The sequence below is a fragment of the Labrus mixtus genome, chromosome 6 (assembly GCF_963584025.1).
Source record: "Labrus mixtus chromosome 6, fLabMix1.1, whole genome shotgun sequence".
Taxonomy (NCBI): Eukaryota; Metazoa; Chordata; class Actinopteri; order Labriformes; family Labridae; genus Labrus; species Labrus mixtus.
This window is the reverse complement of record NC_083617.1, coordinates 7980214-7999615: the sequence shown is the minus strand read 5'-3', so window position 1 is coordinate 7999615 and position 19402 is coordinate 7980214. Positions and strand designations below refer to the sequence as shown.

Below are 19402 nucleotides of genomic sequence, written 5' to 3'. Positions count from 1 at the left end.
ATAAACTGGGACTAACATAACAACTCTTTATTGTATCCTAATATATTATACACAAGCCTTTAAAAACTAAAACTTGCACTACAACAGTATGATGATTTCATTTTTGCTTTTACCCTTTTTAGGCCTACTGCATCATATTTTATACTGTAGTCTTACACTGCAGGGTGACAACATTTGTTTCCTTATTTCACCTGATAATTTGTATTGCCTATTTATTTTCTTGTATTTATTGAGTTATTCATGTTTTAAGTGGATGTGGAAATGACAATAAATGCTCTGAGGTAACTTTAAAAAACAGCTTTTAAGCAGCTTTGTTTAAAAGAAGTAAAGTAGCACAAATAATTTCCTCTTAAAAGTATAAATATTTAGTTGCATGAAAAGAAATAGATCTACTCAATGAAATCTAAGTGGCATAAAACTGTACTTACTTGTTTAATAGTACTAACAAGCAAATTTTTCCCCAGTCTAGTATTTTTTAGGAAGGACTCTCAAAGTCAATATGAAATAAATACACACAGACGCTGCAAGACTTTGTCAGTCATATGTATCGTCACCTATTGTCTAACAACCTCTGTGATGCTTGAAAGGTGGAGCATAAAGGTGAGTCTGTCTGGTATAAAACCAACAATGTTACAGCGTTGAGAAGGCCAACCCCATAGTTCTCAACAGTCATTCCTACAGGGTAAGGCGTAGCTCTGAAGGAGTGGCAGAGAAACAGACTCTCCCATAAAGCAGGACTGTTCTCTGGATGGACGAGGTCTACACCTGACTATACGACAGAGCAGCTATCTGATTAGGACTTTATTCTTATTTTTCCCAGTACAAATCTTGCTATGCAGGTATGATGCTGACTTTTTAAGGAATCTCTGATGCCCTGAAGAGATCTACTGCTGACTTTTTTTTTTTTTTAAAACACCTCGACTTAAAGAATCTTTATTATATCTTTGATATTTTTTACTTATTTTTCTCACCATCAAGACATGGTTCTCTGGATTATCTTCCCCATCCTCCTCTCTCTGGTGTCCTGCATTGGAACATGGAGTGTGTAAGTTTGCAACAATATTACACTTTATCTCTACGTGCTGCTGACATGATCAGAACATTTGGTTTTACAACCTTTATTCTTCGTCTGTCTGTGTGCTGACATGCAAATGCAGAGTGAACACAGTTTTAGACTTTAGCTGATAATATACATCTCAACTTAAAGACTGAATCCTGAAGCTGCCAGGTGCCAAAAACACATCACAACTTCTTCACGATTATTAAAGGTGCACTATGTAGATTTGGTAGTGAAAATTGAAAGTTGGAAACAATTTAATGCTTTATTTTCTGAACTAAATACACAAATTTTACTCAAAGACAAAAATGGGTCCCAGGAACACAGTTTTAATCTAAAAAGCTACCAGGAGAGTTATGGTGTCACTCTTGCGGGCTAACCACCATAACTTCTCACGCAGCATTTTATCTTCAAACAGTGTTTCAGGGACTACATTTTCCACTGAGGACTGTTTGTGTATAGAGTTATGAACATATACCACAAGTTCTGTACATTTCTCCAACTTTCACATTCCTCTACCACAACACCATAGTGCACCTTTAAGATTGACATTTGAGCTGTGTATGTTCTGACAGCGAGCTTGAAGTCATACTGATAAGACTCTGCCTTGAATAGGGAGTGATGAAATGAAATCACATTATTTATAACAATCTTTTTCAGCAAGCTGTTTCCCTTTTCTGTGAAAAAGCAGCATTTGAATTTCAAAGCACTTAGTGTCATGATTTGGTTTCTTATTTTCAGAGTTTATGTTTTCTTGTTGTTTTAAGTTCTCATTCTTCCCTGATGGTGTCGTTTCCCTTGTGTGTTTTCTAGGTTAGTCTTTAGTGCTTCATGTGTTATTTTGTAACTTCGTATCCTCGTGTTTCTTTATGTTCTAGTGCGTTTTGTTTCATTCTTGAGTTCTGTGTGTCAACTAAAAACAACAAGAAAATCTAAACTCTGAAAATAAGAAACCAAATCATGACACATAGTGCTCCGTACAGGTATGCGTTATGTGAAAGAAATTGAAATATGTGTTCTGACTAATTCGGTCTGACGTAAGGTACAGTACGACACGTTGTGTCAGCAGACAAAATTGTTCCAGAACTTGTTCCATCATAGCCGTTCATCTTTTTGGCAACCGTTACACTCTACAGTATTTTTAATAACCACAGCAATGACGTTTCTTCATTCTCTTTTGTCATCCACTTCTATGACGTATTTATCTTTGATCTCGTAGTGACTTATCTCTTTTCAGATGGTAATGGTAAAAACAATACACTAAATTGCTGGAGCTTTTTGTTCACACAGTTTGTCAACCAGAGGTTCTGTAAAAACAATGTCTAGAAAACAATTAATCTGCATGAAAAAAAAGTTAGAGCTTAGCAGACATTCTTCTTCCACCTAAGTATATTTCATTACATGTTAAAGTAATCAAGAAAGTGTCGTTAATGACATCTTAAATATTGTCTTTGCAATGTCAGATATATGTGTGCTGGTTAACCAATGAATCAGCATGAGAATAAAATGAATTAGGCGTAGTGTTTTAATTTCTACAAATGTTTTTTGTTTCGGCTTAACGCTTTAGAGTTAACAAAGAGATGTATGAATTCATCCCTGAAATCCTTCTTCGTTGTTCCTGTCATCGAAATGATACTGTAACTAAGATAAGATATATTTATATCGTTATTGTCCCTGTACAAGTACAATAAAATACTGTTGGAGCAAACCTGTAGATGCCTAGTACTTCTACTAGGCATCTACAGGTTTGCTCCAACAGTATTTTATAGAAAGATAGAAGATAGAATAAGATAGAAGATAGAAAATATAATAAATACTAAACACGCTAATATACACATTTTAAATAGCCTAAAACAATCAAATTTACAATAAGGTTGACCACTTTGTTTGAACAGGGGGAAATGATGCCTTTTAGATGAAATAGTACTGCATTTCAATGATGCCTTTCATACAGTAATATACTGTAGTTCCAGTACAGCCCCAACATTAAATGGTGATGTTTTAGTTTCTCTTTTGTTTTATCATTTCAGATATGGCATTGCTCTCGCAAACTATCACGTGTGCTCTCTCAGTGACTGGTGAGTTTGGTCTCTACTTTACAGATGAACATAAGAATGATGATGCTGCAGATTTTCCAGCACCTCATATATTGTCTTTTCAGGGGGGATGACAACTATTGCAAAGGGAATCAGACCACTGGATGCTGTTTTGTTCCAACTATAAGGTGAGCTATAGGCCTACTTGCTCATTTACCTTCTGCTTATACTTTCCATTACAATCAAATAGCGGAAAAATAATAATTTTTAATGTTCAATTCCAGCTCAAGTGGAAAAAAGGCACCAGAAAATTCACTCTTTACAGCCACGATCAACGCTGGAGCCTTCATGTGTGAGTTTACCTGCTAAGTACCGGACACATTATGAACCCACATGATTTGATTCTTATTTGCAATACCAACTGTGCTCTCCTTTCAGTCCTGCTGTTCTGTATGTTCCATCATGCACACGTTATGGAGAAACATGCGTGTCATGTCATGCAGAGCAGGATCGCGCTGGCGTTCGGTGTGGTGGCATCCATGGGGGCATTTGCAGCTGGAAACTGCAACGTGAGTATTAATTACTCCTCCTGCTGAATGTGTGAAAAGAAGTAACGTGCCGTTTTAATCTGCCGCATCTTATATCCAAACCATGACCTGACTTCATAAGTTAAACAACAACAAAGCTGCACAGCCTTGATTTGCACCCTGGGCGGAAACAGCGAACAAAGCTGGTGAACTATTTGTTTTAATGTCTCCTGTAATGATTTGGAGCACATGCAGAGTTTGTACAGCACGTTCCCAGATGTCATGAGGTTTAAAACTAAATGCATTTCTACACAACTTAATGTGTGCTAAAGACACAATGTCAACATCAGCACTGTAATCTTTTCCCGTTTTAAGCTGCACAAACAAAACAGTTGCACCACTGTTTCTCCTGCATCATAAACTGAAGGTCAATATTTTGTTGCTATGTAGTCACACAGAACCGTAAAACCAGAGTGAAACACAACTTGTTATTGTTCTTTTCTTCATACTACCATTTGTAAGATTTAGATTAAATTGGGATATTTCTTAGAAAGGCATAATTAATGTTTCTCTAATTAAAACTGCTATTTGTCACCTTACAATAACCTAGTTTTTTTTTCTAGCTGCATGGACGTGGAGGTTGTTTTATATATTTCACTGATTAAAAATTCAGTTAAAACACCAACACGTTGTTTATTCAAGCTCTGCCGTGATTCCAGCTTTCAAAACATGACAATGAAAACTGTCTGCCTCTCCTCCGCAGCCGGGTTACCTGGCTCTCCTGCACTACTTTGGAGCTGCCGTCAGCTTCACGTGCATCTGCTTCTACACCGTCCTGCTCACCTCTCTGACCAGGAAGTGTGTCCTGACTGGCTATGAGAAGATTCTCCACCCGCTACGCACCTTCTCTACTGTAGTCCAAGCCATCGTCACCATCTGCTGTATCCTTTTGTACATTTTGGAGCTGAATTAACGGCTGTTTGTCGGCTTAAGAGTTCAAAGCTCTTCTATTTGAGGGCATTTGTGCAAGATGGATAATGCTAGTAATTTATTGTTGGTATGACTGGAAACAGGACATTTGATCAAATGACTCCAGTAGTGACGCCTGTTACCTTCTCCAGCTGCTCTACAACCCTAAAGTTCCTTTGTGCCATATGGATCCAGTCTGCTGCTCTGTTTACAAAGTGGGAAAGGCTGAATGACAGTCATGTAGAACAAATTAGTAGTATGTTTAACCACATCAATCTTTAACCAGTGATTTCCTGTAACACCATGGTAGAAATGTAACACTCTTATACCTTGAAGCTTCAATGTGACATATCAAAAGTCCTCCGGTGGAGCCGTTTATGGTTTGATTTTAAGGTCAAAGGAACTTTAACATATTGACCTTGTGGACTATAAACAGTATGTAGTGTGAAGTCCCCATTTAAAGCGCTGGTCCAAATTTGGTAACACTTAAAAGTCTGTATCAATCCAGTTTTTTCTTTGAAAATCCAGGATAAAGATGATCTTGATAAGGTGATCGTTGGTGGAAAAAAAGTGGATTACCAAATCCAGATCATTTTTATCTGGATTAAACATTTTAAACAAAGGTCCAGGCACTTAAAACTCCTGTGAAGAGTTTTTTTTTTCTGGTCATGAATCAGACTTATATTAATATGAATGCCTCTTTGTGACCTAAAAAAAGACAACAGGACCATCAGGAAGAGGATTTCCTATTTCCGTACTGTTATTATTCAAGCCTGAAACCACTTCTGCAGCGTAGGTGTCAGGTAAAGGGGTAAAAAACATACTGAAGGAACAACCTTTTCTTTGTCATTTTCCGCAGCAAAGATTATCGATGCGTGATACATTTGTTAAAAAGCAATACTTACAAATGTACTGCATGGGCAAAATCAGCAAAGAGAGGTCCAAACCTAACCTAAAGATCCTCAGGGGAGCTTTAATATGAAGTTGCTCGAGTCAAAATGTATTTGTTTCTGTGCTCACTCGTGTACAACATGTGTGCAGAGCAAACATTTAGGCCCTTTAAAATGTGAAATATAGCTTGGGAAAAATTAAATAAAGTAGCAAACAAATATGTGAGGTAATGTATCACATGCAGGACAATAAACTGTCCTCTTCCAGCATGTTTGATCTGTGGTTAACATATAAATGTCTGTTCGATGCATCCTTAACTCAAAACCCTTCAGATACTGTTTTGTTCACCCAGGAGCAGTACTTTTACGTCCACTTGTCGGCTGTATTCGAGTGGATGCTCAGTTTAAACCTTGAGCTTTTTGAGCTCAGCTACGCCGTGGAGTTTTGCTTCTTCTCGTCCTACATGATTACAAATCTGCTGCCCGAACGGGAGGAAGAAAAGCCTTTGATGATGACTCTGTCGTGATATGAGGCTGCCAGGGTCCAGCTGAGGAGCGTGGGCGCTGAGAATGGACTGAGTAAGACATCCTTAGAAACTGTGGCTGGACAGTAACATTTTGAATTAACATGAAAGAGATGTTGAATGACACCTGTGGTGAGAATTGGTTAAAAAATGTGTATTTATATATATAAAAAAAAAAAACTAACTTAAAGCATACGAACAAAACACAAAGGAATGTATTTTACTTTTGCCACATTGCTGCCGTGCCGACAGAACAACCTAAAGGTGTCATACTTTTGTGTACTTTATTTAACACTGATCAGCCGTGACCATTTTGACAACTGACAGGTAAAACAAACAACGTGAAACATCTCTTTACAATGGCCCCTGTGAGAGGTTGGGATATGTCATGACAGCAAGTTGTCCTCAAAGTTGATGTGTCTGAAGCGGGATGAATAGGCATGAGTAGGAATGTGAGCGACTTTGACGAGGGCACAAATTGTGAATGGCTAGAAAACAGGGTCAGAGAATCTCCGACTGCAGCTCCTGTGGGTTGTTCGTCCTGCAGTTGTCAAAATGCACCGTAAAGAGTTCAAGTAAGGAAAACCAGTGAACCATTGAAGCCATTGAGGCCCCAGATCGCAACTTACAGGACTAACAGGATCTGTTGCTAACGTCTTAGATAAATCAGCACACCCTCAGAGGAATAGTGGCGTCAGAATCAAAGCAGCCCTGACCTGACGAGAGGGACACCTACACAACATTAGGCAGCTGGTCATAATGTTATGGCTGATCAGTGTATATTTTAATTAAATGTTTTTTTGTTTTTTTTGGCTTGTTCACATTAACAAATTCTTCATGTTGTGCAAAAGCAACAAGCTGTGTAAACTTCCCCTTTGTTAGCCTAACAATGTGGATCTATTAAGTCTTTAGCGCTTCATAAAAATAACATATATAAGTCTGGTTATTCTCTGTATGCACATATAGGATAGTGTAAAGATAAAGATAAACTTTATTGATTCATTCATTAGGCTTAGGTACAAGGTTGGAGAATGTTGCAGTACACCCATTCACATAGTCTAAGCCCCTGTGACGAAACGAGAGCCAGTTAGACTGGATGATTCATACTGAGTGGCATTCACACAAGTCACTTTTGACAAGTTACTCACACTGTGTACTGAATACAAGGACGTTAAGAAAAAAAGTGACAAATCCTGAAGAGTTAGCTTGGTTACGCACAGAACAGTGGGTGTAGTCTGTGTCAACATTCCTAGGTGTGGGCTGGTTACAGGTGTTTACAGGTATCTCAGATCACGTTTTACAACAAAGCAGAGGGCTGTTTGCTGAATGTATTCCCGACCGGATAATAATATAATTTATATTTCATTGAATGGTTTATAGATTTAAATTGGCATATCTCAGTATTTGTAGTCTAATCTTTATTTTGTCTTTGAGTGGGCGTGGCTTACTTGAAATAGGTGATGTCCCATACCTGGTTCAGTTAATGTGAGCAGACTGAATGTTTTTGTCATAGTTTTATAGAAATATAAACGATTGTTAGATTGCAATAAGGATGTTAGAATAGAGCTTTACAGTTTTATGGATATGCACAGATCCAGGTTATGATAATAAAAATTATCACAATAGTATTTTTTTTTTTACATATTTATTCTATTTTATCTTTGCTTACTGTTTTTATTAAAATTTAAATATATATCCCAAAACAAGTGTTGTGGTTGATGATTAATCTCAATTAGAGCCTTAATAATATTGACACAGTACATAACAGACTGTTGAGTAACTAAAGCTGGTGCAATGACTGAGGATAGCCAGACATCATGAAATGACGGCTCTCTGAGTACAGCTGAGTTTTACTAAATTCTAAAATTCACTTATTTGTTAAAAAATATTGTATATATGAAGACATTCATACATACGCTATTTAGAGGATATGATGTACAGGAAGTTGTCAGTTCTTTAAATCAGCAGTTAAATTATCATTTGATTGTCAGAGTATCAAATACGATGTGTAACAGTGTTTTTGTAAAGATGACGTTTCAGAGACTTCCTGCCTTCAATGTCGCTGCATAACTGTTGGGTGTGTTCACAGAGGACCGTTTGCCAAAAACCTTAAAAACCTGTTCTTAAATCTTGTTTCTGTCGCCCCCTGGTGGTGATAATGTTCTTGTTGACAACAGGTTATGATACATTTTTAAAACGCATACAGTTTCTGAAAACGAGACATCATGGTTCCGGTTTTAATGCAAAGCACTTAACCTTTACTTGAAAGAAGGTAATATACATCCTGGAATTACAGATAATAAAGATACATTATGAGCAAAATCATTTCACAATGAATATCGTCTTTCCTTTGCACCAACCAAGATAGGAGTGTGACATTATCTACAGTTTGTTAGGAAGAAAACAGTGAAAAGCACACCTAGTTCTGTCAGAATCTTTACTGTATAGTACACTGTAAAAAATGTAACCTCTATGCAGTAGTCCACATTATTGACTTTAATAACAAAAAAGAGAAAAGAAATAAAAATCAAATTGAAAATAACAAAAAAAACAAGTTTCATGGTTTCCTTTAACTAAGTAGTTCAACTGCAATGCATACATTATAAATAAATGTAAAGGGAGGGAAAAAAAGTTCAAAAAGTACTACAAGCAATATTCCACAATTCCAGCGTGGCTGAAACAACAAGTGGCCTTAAATCCAAACCCTACACGTTGGAGTGTGACCAGGCCTTTTACACACCTTTAAGATACTGGAGATTCTTCATGCGTAACACTTCTGGATAACTCAAGTTAAAAAATTGACCTTAAAATTTGTTCAGTGAGAGGATAAGTTGCGTACTGTCTTTTCCCGTGAGGTGAGAAACACTTTTTGTATGGAGTGAGAACTCAATATGAGAAGAACACAAGAAGAAGTAAGATAAGAAATGTTTTGAAACTCCAAGCCATTAAAGTAGTTTGAAAAAAAAAAAAAAAAAAAGAAGCTCGTTCTCAGCTATGCACAGAGAGGTCATTAGTATCTATCACAGAACTCTTCAACTCTAAAAGCAAACCAATTGTGTTCCCCATATCTTCTCCTTTAAGACCTCATTATATTTAACCACTCTCTTGTTTGGGGAAGCTCCGACTGTACACACAGTGAACAATTCTCTTTTTAATAAAAGGAAAAGACTCTATAGTAGTCGACAACTCGGAAATTATTATTGTGATGATGCGGTTTGGTAATTGTTTAAATCTACAGCGAGTTGAAATAGGGGAATATTGGGGGGAGGGTTTCAAACTGAGTACATGTTCTTGGTGGTGGATCCGCTCTTGCTGGATGTGTCGTCATGTGACTGGTAACCGATCAAGGCTTTAATGGGGACGGTCAGACGCTCTTTATAGAGTTGCCTGTGGAAAGAGAAAAAAGTGAATTACAGCTTAGTGTCTCCATCTAGTGGTCAGTCACAGTAAGCAAACCTTGAAGGGATAGTTGATTAGTTTTGAAGTGGGGTTTATAAGAGATACTGTTCAATAGCAACTGAATTTACATAAACTGTTTTCACACTTGAAGCCTGGAACATTTCTGAAACATTTCTGGACAGCCTTCTCTCTGAAGTTTTCTAAAGTTGTCACTCACACATGTCCCTCACAGCAATTTACCTGTGCTAAAAAAAAAGAGGAGCTGCTTTATAACACACACCACGATCCACACCTCACTAATCACGTGATATAAATCTCTTTATCAACAACTGCTTGTCTGCACTGCCTTTTTTTTTTGCTTTGTTCACACGTCAGCTCATCCCAACTTTATGCAGAAATTTTAAGAGTCTGGCAGAAAAGAATCGGGTGAAAAATGCCAGCGTTTGTGTTACCACAAGAAGCTCACCCATAGAATTCAAGACATTTTCAGGAGTTTTGTGAATGTGTGAAAACCCCAACAAAGAAGAGAACAGTCAGCATGGACCCTGTTTAGAGACGCCACCCTGAAGAACTATATGGAAGTTTATCCTTTCATCGCTTTGAACCGGATCACGCAAGAGAAACATACTTAAGCCACTTGAAAAAGTCCTACATTAATAAAAGGTTTGAAGCTCCTGTTAAATAGTCATGAGGAGTGTTGTCTCTTTATGTGCTAGAAAAGCCAACAGGACCATTAGAAGATCTACTATTTCTATTCTGTAATACCTGAAACCCCCACCATTTGTTAGTCAGACAAAGTGACTCAGATCATGTGACAGGAACATCCTTATTTGACATTTTTCACTGCAAAGTTTCTTGATGAATGATACAATAAGAAAGCAGCATGACATTTTCTGTTTCAAAATCACTTGTTACACAAAATCAGAGAAGTAATACGAGGTCCTGGTTTGTCCAAAGGAGCCAAAATCAACACAAGCCAAACCTTCCTTACAGAGTCTTCAAGAGCTTTTATTTGTGAATCTCTAACAGCACTATGCGGCATCTTCCCATAGCTTACATTATTTATCATTGAACGTGTTATTTTTAACTCACCCTATCGTCATGATGGCGTCCCGGTTTTGGCAGTTGCTCGTCCAGATGGATATTTTGTCACCTTTAGGTCTGACATTGACCACGGCTCCACACACATCTTCACTTGCCTCATCAAACGACTCGCCAACTAAACACAAGAGCTGCAAAACAACCCGAAGCGTCATGATCCGAATGAATCATTCAGTTTCATTTAACAATGAATCACAAACACGAGGAACGTTTCATTTTTGATCTGTCATTTGCCATCGGTGGCCTTACAGTCTCCATCCAGTAGCGGTCGAGGTCATTGTGTCTCTGTTGTTTGTTGAGGGTCATCAGCCATCGACCCCCCAGCTTGTTCCTGTCGTCCTCCCACATTGGCTTGATCCCATCCTACCACACGAATTAATTATCTGTTAGCAAAGCATGGCGCTAATTTGACAAATAAGTCTGAACGGACATGCTGTCATTTAAAAAAAGAACTCACCTTAAATAAACAATAATCACAGCCAAAGCCGAGTTTGCTAGGTTGCTGTATGTGGTTGTATAATCTGTAAATTACACAGAATAGTGATACCTGTTTAGATCAAATGTACATTCAGTAATAAATTCTTCATCAATTTGACACAGAGTGCTACCTAACACTAAATCTGTACGTCCTTTGGGGCTTGTGAAAAGGTGCCCGTCACTTTTCTACTGAAGTTGTTCGCATAACCCTGTGGAGAAGAAAATTATAAAATATATTTTTATATCTAAACCGGATTTATTTTACTCAATCAGCTTCAGAGCTTTTAAAAAAAGAGGACGACTCATCTCACTGCAGAGTCACAAACTATGACTGAGCCGCAGACAACTAAGGAAAAAGAAAGTGCATCTCTTTCATTTTAATGAAGCTTTATGACACATGGTGATCTTCTCCTCCTCTGCAGTATTGGGTTTAATGTACTCCGGCATGATAAAAATACTGATCAAATCTGCAGAAATATTCTTATCCAATGTTTCATTTATACCGCTATAGAGTGAACAACCATAACGACATTACACTTACGCCCAGAAGTCTTCCACTGTGTCAAACTTGGAAATGAGACGCAGGTTCTCTGTCCAGCTTTTGCTCTTGTCATTTTTGAAATACCACAAGGCCCATCTGAGAGAGGAAAAGAAAAGATGAAAAAAAAAACTGTAAGAAAATGAGAAATGGTGTAGATTTGTTTCATACCAGAATCATATCAGCCAATGAAACTGCCCAAAATGCAGAATCAGGTATCTCTAACTTGTAGACCAGTCAACTAATCAGACCCCCCCCCTCCTGGTTTCAGGTTAACGTCTGGATTACAATAATCATCAACAACAGTGAGGTGCTTGCCGAGAGTGTGATGTTAGTCAATCCATCAAAATGAAAGTAACATATTCATGTTTTTTTTTTATCACAGGTGTATCAGAGAGGTTCTCGGCCTCTGTCAATTATCAGAAGCTAACTATTGGAATCACATCAATAACAAACAAAATATATAAGAACAGACACATGAAGAAAAAAAAAAATCACAATCAATTCATTGTTTTCAGATTGTCGTTTTTTTGTACAGTAAATAAAAACAATATTTCAGAGAAGTGTTGATGCCACAGTTGGGGTAGAAAATGATTTCACAGGTAATTCTAAAGTTTAAGTACATTTTTAAACTTAACTTTCATTTTATGTTTTATTTTGATAGGGGCAGATACAATAAACAGACAAACTGAAAAGGGCGATCCAACGCTATAATTATAGTGTTTAAAGCGGATGCTAATTTGCAACACTTGAACCTTGACGGTCTTTTGTGCAAATAGAAGATTCAAACAGTTAAAAGGGAACAAAGAAAGAGTAAACTGGGTACAGCAGGATACAATAAGACTCACATTTAGCAGACATAGCTGCAAACAATTTAACATGAGTTCAAGTCTGTACTCGTGGCATTTCATTTGAACTTTGGTAACTCTGCCACTGTCCAAAGTAGCACAAGACCTTTCTTCAGAAACATGGAGAGTGCCAAAATAAACTACAAAGTGAGGAGTTTAAAATTAAATATACAACATCTCCTTGGCTGTCAGTGTCGGGTTAACCATTGACAGCTACATTGTCTGTATGAAGTCTGTGGCAGCTATAAACAGCAGCAATATTCATCTATTCTGGCATTTGAAACAGAAGCATGAAGATGATAAGGGGAACTTTGTGGCATTGCGTCACAAGATAATCCTGAAAAAACACGAGACTCATTTCCACCAAGTGGTCCAGTTCAGTTTTGGTATGGTAAGCATTTGTTGGCTTTTCCACTGTCAGGAGTTGGGAATGATACCAACACAACCCAACCGTACCGTCCTACTTTTTTGCTACCCTTCTGTTGGGATGCCAAGCGTACCGATCCGACCCTAAAAGCGTAGTTGTCACACACTGCAGTCCGTTGATAGGTTGAAAGAATCGCCACTTCCCGTTTAAGAGCGCTAATAAAAAGGACAAACACCAAATGTGCCACGTTAAAATATCCCGTGGATTTGAGGGAGTAATTTCTGTCTTTCCTTGCAGCCTTCTCTAAAATAAAGCTTGTCTTCTTCTTCTTGTGATAAACAGCCACATGAACACAAAATGCTTGACGTCCTCCATTGTTGCCCGTCGTTTACTGCGTCACATTATTTAGTAGCTGACGCGGCTATCTCCAGACGTTACCTTAGCTTCCAAGTAAGGGTTGGCTGGCTGTGGAAACGCAAGCAAGATCAGGGTTTACTGTACCCAACTACTAAACCAAACTGGACCACTTGGTGGAAACAGGGCTATATAAAGCTTTAGCACCAGTTGTATCCCATTATAGAAAGGATCCTGAAAGAAGTTGGAGAACTTTTCTCATTGTCAAAGACTCTGATGCCAGTGGACATACTGTATGTGGCATAAGGATTATAATTGATTTAATGCATAAGAACCACATCTGCTATCAAGCTACCTAAATGTCATGCTTCACCCATGTGGATTGATCAAAATGATAAGTGTGGTGGGAAATAAAAGAGATAAGGTTTTACTAGAACAGGTATTCCCAGCCCTACGCCTGAGTCCTAATAACACAGATATGCACCCTATTTCACCACAGCTAGTGACAAAAACATGCAGATCAATGCAACAGCACAGAGAAAGCCAGCCATCATCAGCACCACAAATGCAGCCTTTGTTTCTGACGGTAGCTGTGATTCTTTCATCTATTCCCAGGAGGGGTGGGGTGCACTGAGAGGACACCAGCTGAACCCTGTGCCCCCCCCCTCCCCCCTCCCTTCACAACTACAACAGTAACCACCCATCAACCCCACCCATGTGCGATAAACACACGTTACTACTACACTGAACCGAGCTCAGGCAGAGGGTGAAGCTGTGCTGTCTAGCAGCTCCACTGACACACATCATTACACAACAGCGGCGGAGAGTCGAGACAGGCGCGACTCCACTGATGGTGAACCCAGCTGAGGACACAGTTTGTTTACATGTCCAGTAGAAGCAAGTAAACTAATGTTGCAGACAGTAGGTCAAGTCAATGATGGATTTATCGAGGGCTCTGATCCTCTTATGACAGAAATTCTGTACGACTAATCGAATGTGAACTTCTTCAAAAAGTCTCTGACTGCTGATCCAGTTAACTCCACCTCAGGCGTGGGTGTTGTTTTGCAAAAAAGGGTGAGGCGATGTTGTCTTAACGTGGGCTCATGTTTGGAAATAAGGGCCAAAGGAGTGAGAGACTAAAGGAGGATCAACTGACAAGCTCTGGCAGCAGTCACTTTGTTTGAAACATTAGGTTACTGAGGTTATGAGAGCCTGAGGAGGAGAGGAATTATGTCCATGTTTTACCAAATTACACATCTTGTTTGATTCCAGGATTTTTATTTTCTGATCTATCCTTTGTATGACAGCAGAAATAATTGATACATAATGTGAATAAATGGAATTAAAGAGACAATGTCACATCAACATAAAATGTGTAAGAGCTGTAGTGACTCATTTTTAGTTGATTTATAATTTCAAAGGAACGAATGGTCTTCACCAGGGCTGAAAATGAAGACCTTTATGGTTGAAATGTGTCGGCTTTTTAAAATGATCTAACCTTTATAATAAAGGATTTTAAAGTATTTTTCATGTTTGGTGTGCCTTTTGCTGGTTCAGTTTTCTAAAAATGTAAGGGTTTTCTGCTTTTTGTCACTTATAAAAGAACCTGAACAGTCTTTGGATTGTGAAGGATCAATCCTTGATTTATTGACATTTCATTCAGTGTCTGGAAAAATCTGGAAGAATCACTTCTCTGTTGTATTTGAACGTAGAAATAAATAAAAGATTATTATTGGATATTTAAAACCTCCATACATTCTCAGTCTCCTGTTGTTACCTGATGAACTCCTGTATTTATGTATTTAACGCCGCTCACAGTGTTTGTTGTTTCTATTGTCGGATTCTATGTGGTGGTTGTTTTTTTCCCTCATAGTTGTTCTCACCTGGCTGCGAAACAAATTTCCCCCCGTGGACAATAAAGTAAAGTCGAAAGGTTCAGAAAAATATGTTTTGGCCGTCATTATCTACCAATCTGCGCTAATCATATCAGACATTATTTGTGTTACTGTAGATTCATCTCTCGAACACAAGAGCATCTTTGCATTTTGATTATCTCTGCAAAAAAGAAAATACATAGCCATGTATAAAAAACCCTGAAGATTATTGTACGAAAATATATATAAAAATAGATAAAAGTAATACAAATATGTATGTATTTGCAAAGTATAAATAAAGTGTAAAAGTAGTGTTAAGTATACGAGTGTTATTCGTTTGTTTACCAGTTCATTAGAGTGAACCTATTCCTCATGTTTTAAACAAACTGAATATGTTTCTCTTCACTTCCCACAGATGTTGGTTTCCCCTGATTTCAGTAAATGTAAATCTAGTTACATGACCTGAAACTCTAACTTGATCATCACACCTACTTATGTTACAGCTTGGTAAGAGAGATGTGCACACTGTACTGTTCAAATGTACCGTCACAGAACACACAGTGATGATAACCACGCTCCTGACTGTAATGACAGCAGACCAAACATCAACGTTGTTGGAAGTCTTGTCCAGACTAAAGACTCCACATGCCTCTTTGCTGGTTTGACTTCACTGACCTGCAGCTCTTTGCACAAGTGAGGTTAGAGAAGCGTTTCCAACTAACACCCGATTTCTCCGACTTTGTCTGAGGCCATTTAAGAGAAGCCACAATGACAAAATATGCAACAACATACTTTAAGTCACCACTTTAAGGCACACCTAGCTTAAACTAATACAGTTTAATTCATGTAAAGAGGTGGACTAAATAACGGAAATGGTGACATGCTGATGATGTACATAATATACTGCTTATCAAGTCTATATTTGTGAATACTATTTCACAACACACCAACTTCCTCACAGTCAACAAACTGTTGTGAGGCATGAGAGCAGCTCCAACATGTGGCTGTCAAACCTCCATCATTAGGATGATTAGGAGTGGATGAGTGGAACAATCAGCGTGTAATAACTCGGCCACAGTATGTTAAAACACCAGATGATGAACACCGGCACGACAGCAGACACCACGACCTTGATCTCCGAGGCTGGACTGGACAGGCAGAATGGTCTAGAAGTGACTTTCTACGTGAACTGCTCAGCATTTACTAAACGGCACAATGCTCCTGAATGGGTCCTCACTAGCAAACAAATGTGATAACATTTCTAAAGGACAATAGTGAACGACGGTTAACACCACCGACATGGAGAACAGGAAGCTAATTCTTTTATGTTTAACACTAAAGCCTTTAAATCAACCTCTCATTTTCAGGCATTTGTGATGAGGTTTTTTTTTTCTCAGTCTCTTTTTTGAGTTTGCTGTGGCACACTACAACTAAATGCAAATAACATCCAGATGTTACAAAAGTGAGTTTAACATCATGCTCTAAAATCAGTTTGCAAAAAAGGAACTGATAAAAAAAAAAACACATTTTAACTCAGTTTACAGGAGATTTGGGGTAAAAATGAATCTTCAGAGTCACTACTAATCAGGAGGCTTTCACAACCAGCTGACTCTCTCTTAAAACTGTGCAAGGAGCATGTCTTAAAACATATTCATGTCAATGTTCAAGAGTCAGGAAGTTTATAACCTTTGAGTGAGGAGAATAAGATTGGAGAGCTTAAGTGAGACTTTCCATGAGACAGGCCAAAGATCAAATGAGTCATTCAGTACAAAATTAGACCCATCAGACCTCTTCTCTCTTTTTTTTTTGTGACAAAGTTGAAATAAATCAGTTAACAATTAAATATATAGTACGCAACTCTTGAATTTTTGGACAATAATTCAGCTTTATAAAAAGCCACAAAAAAGGACTAAAAAAGACTGCATATTAATCCTAACACATCTAATATAAAGTATGGAGTGGAAAAAATGAAATACATTATTTATACCTTTATATCAATGACACTTTTTCCTTTTCCTCTCTTCTCAATTACTAAGAAATAAATACGACCTGCTCTGAATCCATTCGGTTTCATTCCTACAAACTCACAACCACATCAAATTAAAGACAACTTCTTTTCCAGATGGAATTTTTGTTGTTGTAGATCCTTCTTTCTTTCTTTCTTTCAGCAAAGTGTATTATTAGTGTTATTCAATTGTCTCATAAATAGAAAATACCCATAGATTAAATTAAAAGAACTTTGAAGGTTAGAGGAGCACACGAGGGTCTTGGCAAAGCGTCACTGACTAAGCAGAGGTAAACTAAAACATAATTCTGGCAACCAGAACCAGATGGTCCTAATGTGACCCGTCACTGATTGTCACTTACTGCAGCTTTTTTTTTTTTTAGATAGATAGATAGATGCACAGGTAAAAAGCAGTACAGGTACATTGGGATGTGTGTGCAATGGCACACTCTTGCATCTTGTGTTACATCATTTGTTTTTCTTCTAGTAAAAGACCTTAGTCCCAATATGTCTTTCATGTTTCTTTACATAATCTTGCGTCTATGCCAAATATTTAAAAATAATAATAATCAGGGCCTTCTTACAGCAGTTGGGCTTTTAGTTGAGAAATGATTAAAAGTGCTAAAAAAGCTAAAGACCCAGCTCTTTCATGAATACCTACTAACTTAATCATGATGGTCTCCATATTATTGATGATGATGATGGTTGTGACGATGGTTTCTGTTTGATAACGACGACTTATAAGATGGTTTCAATACTGATTAGAGCTCTCAAGAACTGCCGTCAATGTTGTGCTTTGCCTCTGGTCACTTCCTGTCAGCACCTGTGTGTCCAATCAGACTCAAAGCTGATCGTTTGCTCTTACTGACATTGTTCCCTTTTTTTCTAGATCCTTGCTTGTGTTGTACTTACTCTCTGATGTACGTCGCTTTGGATAAAAGCGTCTGCTAAGTGAATTGTAGAAGTGCAGAGTGCAAAAGTTTTGACATTAAAAAAAAATGCTTTTTTACGTTCCAAACCCAGCACTACGAGTGGTGTTATGTAAATTTCCCCGAATATCAGAAGACTGCAGTGTCTGTAAGCGAGAGCACCTTTCAGTAGAGACATCCTGTGAAACAGCAGCTGTTTTATTCTCACCTGTTTTGCAAGGGGTGCTTGATATACTGCTCAGGATTCGCAACAACAACCTGACTGTCGGTCGGTTGATCCTCAGTTTCAGGTGCTTTCTGAAGAAGGGGACAAAAAGGCACACATTACATCTAAACACAAAGCTCATCCAATTTAAATAAGCATGTCTAATCCCTGTATGCATGTGCTTTGATTTGCATCATTAAAACAGAGCTTGCAGCAGTTGTGTGCAAAACTATGACAGAAAAAATTTACATTCAATCAATTACATTATAATAAGATATATATGGGATTGTGTTGAAATGCTGATTTGATTCAGGTTCTCAGGTGACTTTTTTTAACGTACTCTTTTAATGACATACAGCCAGATAATTAAAATAAACTATTATCAAGATTTTAAACCTCAAATGGCATTCAAACATTCATTGTTTATCCTCAGGGGATCATCCTATCACACACTACAAAAATACAAACACTAAATATTCATAAACTTTTGATATAAAAGGTGTTTTTTTTTTAAATAACTTATAAATCTGACTGTTAATGTTCAGGTCTTGAAGTTTAACATTTTAAACACATTACACTCAACAGCTCAGAGAAAACAACTTCCACAGGGCTCAAAAGAAGAATAAATAGTTAATATACTGTCTATCATTTGGTTTAGATTACCATCGCCAGCACTAGTTAGAGGAGAAATGCTAAGCTAGCCACAAGCTACACCCACACGTGTCCAGATTATCAGAGATGTAATAAATATTATCATCGAATTAACATGTTCACGTATTGGTAGTTGACCGGCATATGTTTTGGTTGGGTGTATCAAAGTGTAATAAAACAAATCATCGGCTGGAGTTTGAATGAACGACGTCCAGGGAGTCCCCTCCCTGCCAACAAAGTCAGGCACAGCCTCATCCATCACACTGCTGAGCATGCTAACGCTAATGCTAACTGTGCTCCACGCGAACTGGCACATCTGTTCACGAAAACGCCGGTAATGTGTCAAAATGACGGGCTACGTTTCAACGAAGCAAGGCTATATAACAAGGTCGTTTGATATAGCTAACATGCAGCGAGTATTTCCCATGAAGAATGGTCAAAATGTAAGGTATCTCTTGTCTCTCTTACCGGCTCCGATGTCGCCATCTTGACACTAGAAATGTTCTGCCCGTTCAGCGCTTCTGCGTCACACTCCAACCACTCACACAACTACGGAAGTCGCCCAGGTCCAGTTTAATGTGCGCGAAATCAAAGAACCTCAGGGTCTCCTTATGAAGAGGAAACATGTCCAGATGTCTTTCTTTAACGTTT

General features: G+C 38.0%; 2 protein-coding genes across 2 annotated transcripts; one reads left to right on the top strand and one right to left on the bottom strand.

The window, feature by feature from the left end:
- Positions 1-680: 680 nt before the first annotated feature.
- Positions 681-9039, top strand: si:dkey-228d14.5 (uncharacterized protein LOC796266 homolog). The gene is made up of 7 exons (XM_061039796.1): positions 681-1045; positions 3088-3135; positions 3219-3281; positions 3378-3445; positions 3532-3662; positions 4384-4561; positions 5813-9039. Exons 1-7 carry the CDS (start codon positions 981-983, stop codon positions 6004-6006), a joined length of 747 nt encoding a protein of 248 aa, XP_060895779.1. The 5' UTR covers positions 681-980; the 3' UTR covers positions 6007-9039.
- Positions 8227-19360, bottom strand: eif4e1c (eukaryotic translation initiation factor 4E family member 1c). Its single transcript, XM_061039797.1, has 7 exons — positions 19220-19360; positions 18104-18192; positions 11522-11617; positions 10961-11024; positions 10753-10866; positions 10495-10634; positions 8227-9390 (listed from the first exon to the last, which is right to left on the bottom strand). Exons 1-7 carry the CDS (start codon positions 19235-19237, stop codon positions 9276-9278), a joined length of 636 nt encoding a protein of 211 aa, XP_060895780.1. The 5' UTR covers positions 19238-19360; the 3' UTR covers positions 8227-9275.
- Between the last annotated feature and the right edge of the window lie 42 nt (positions 19361-19402).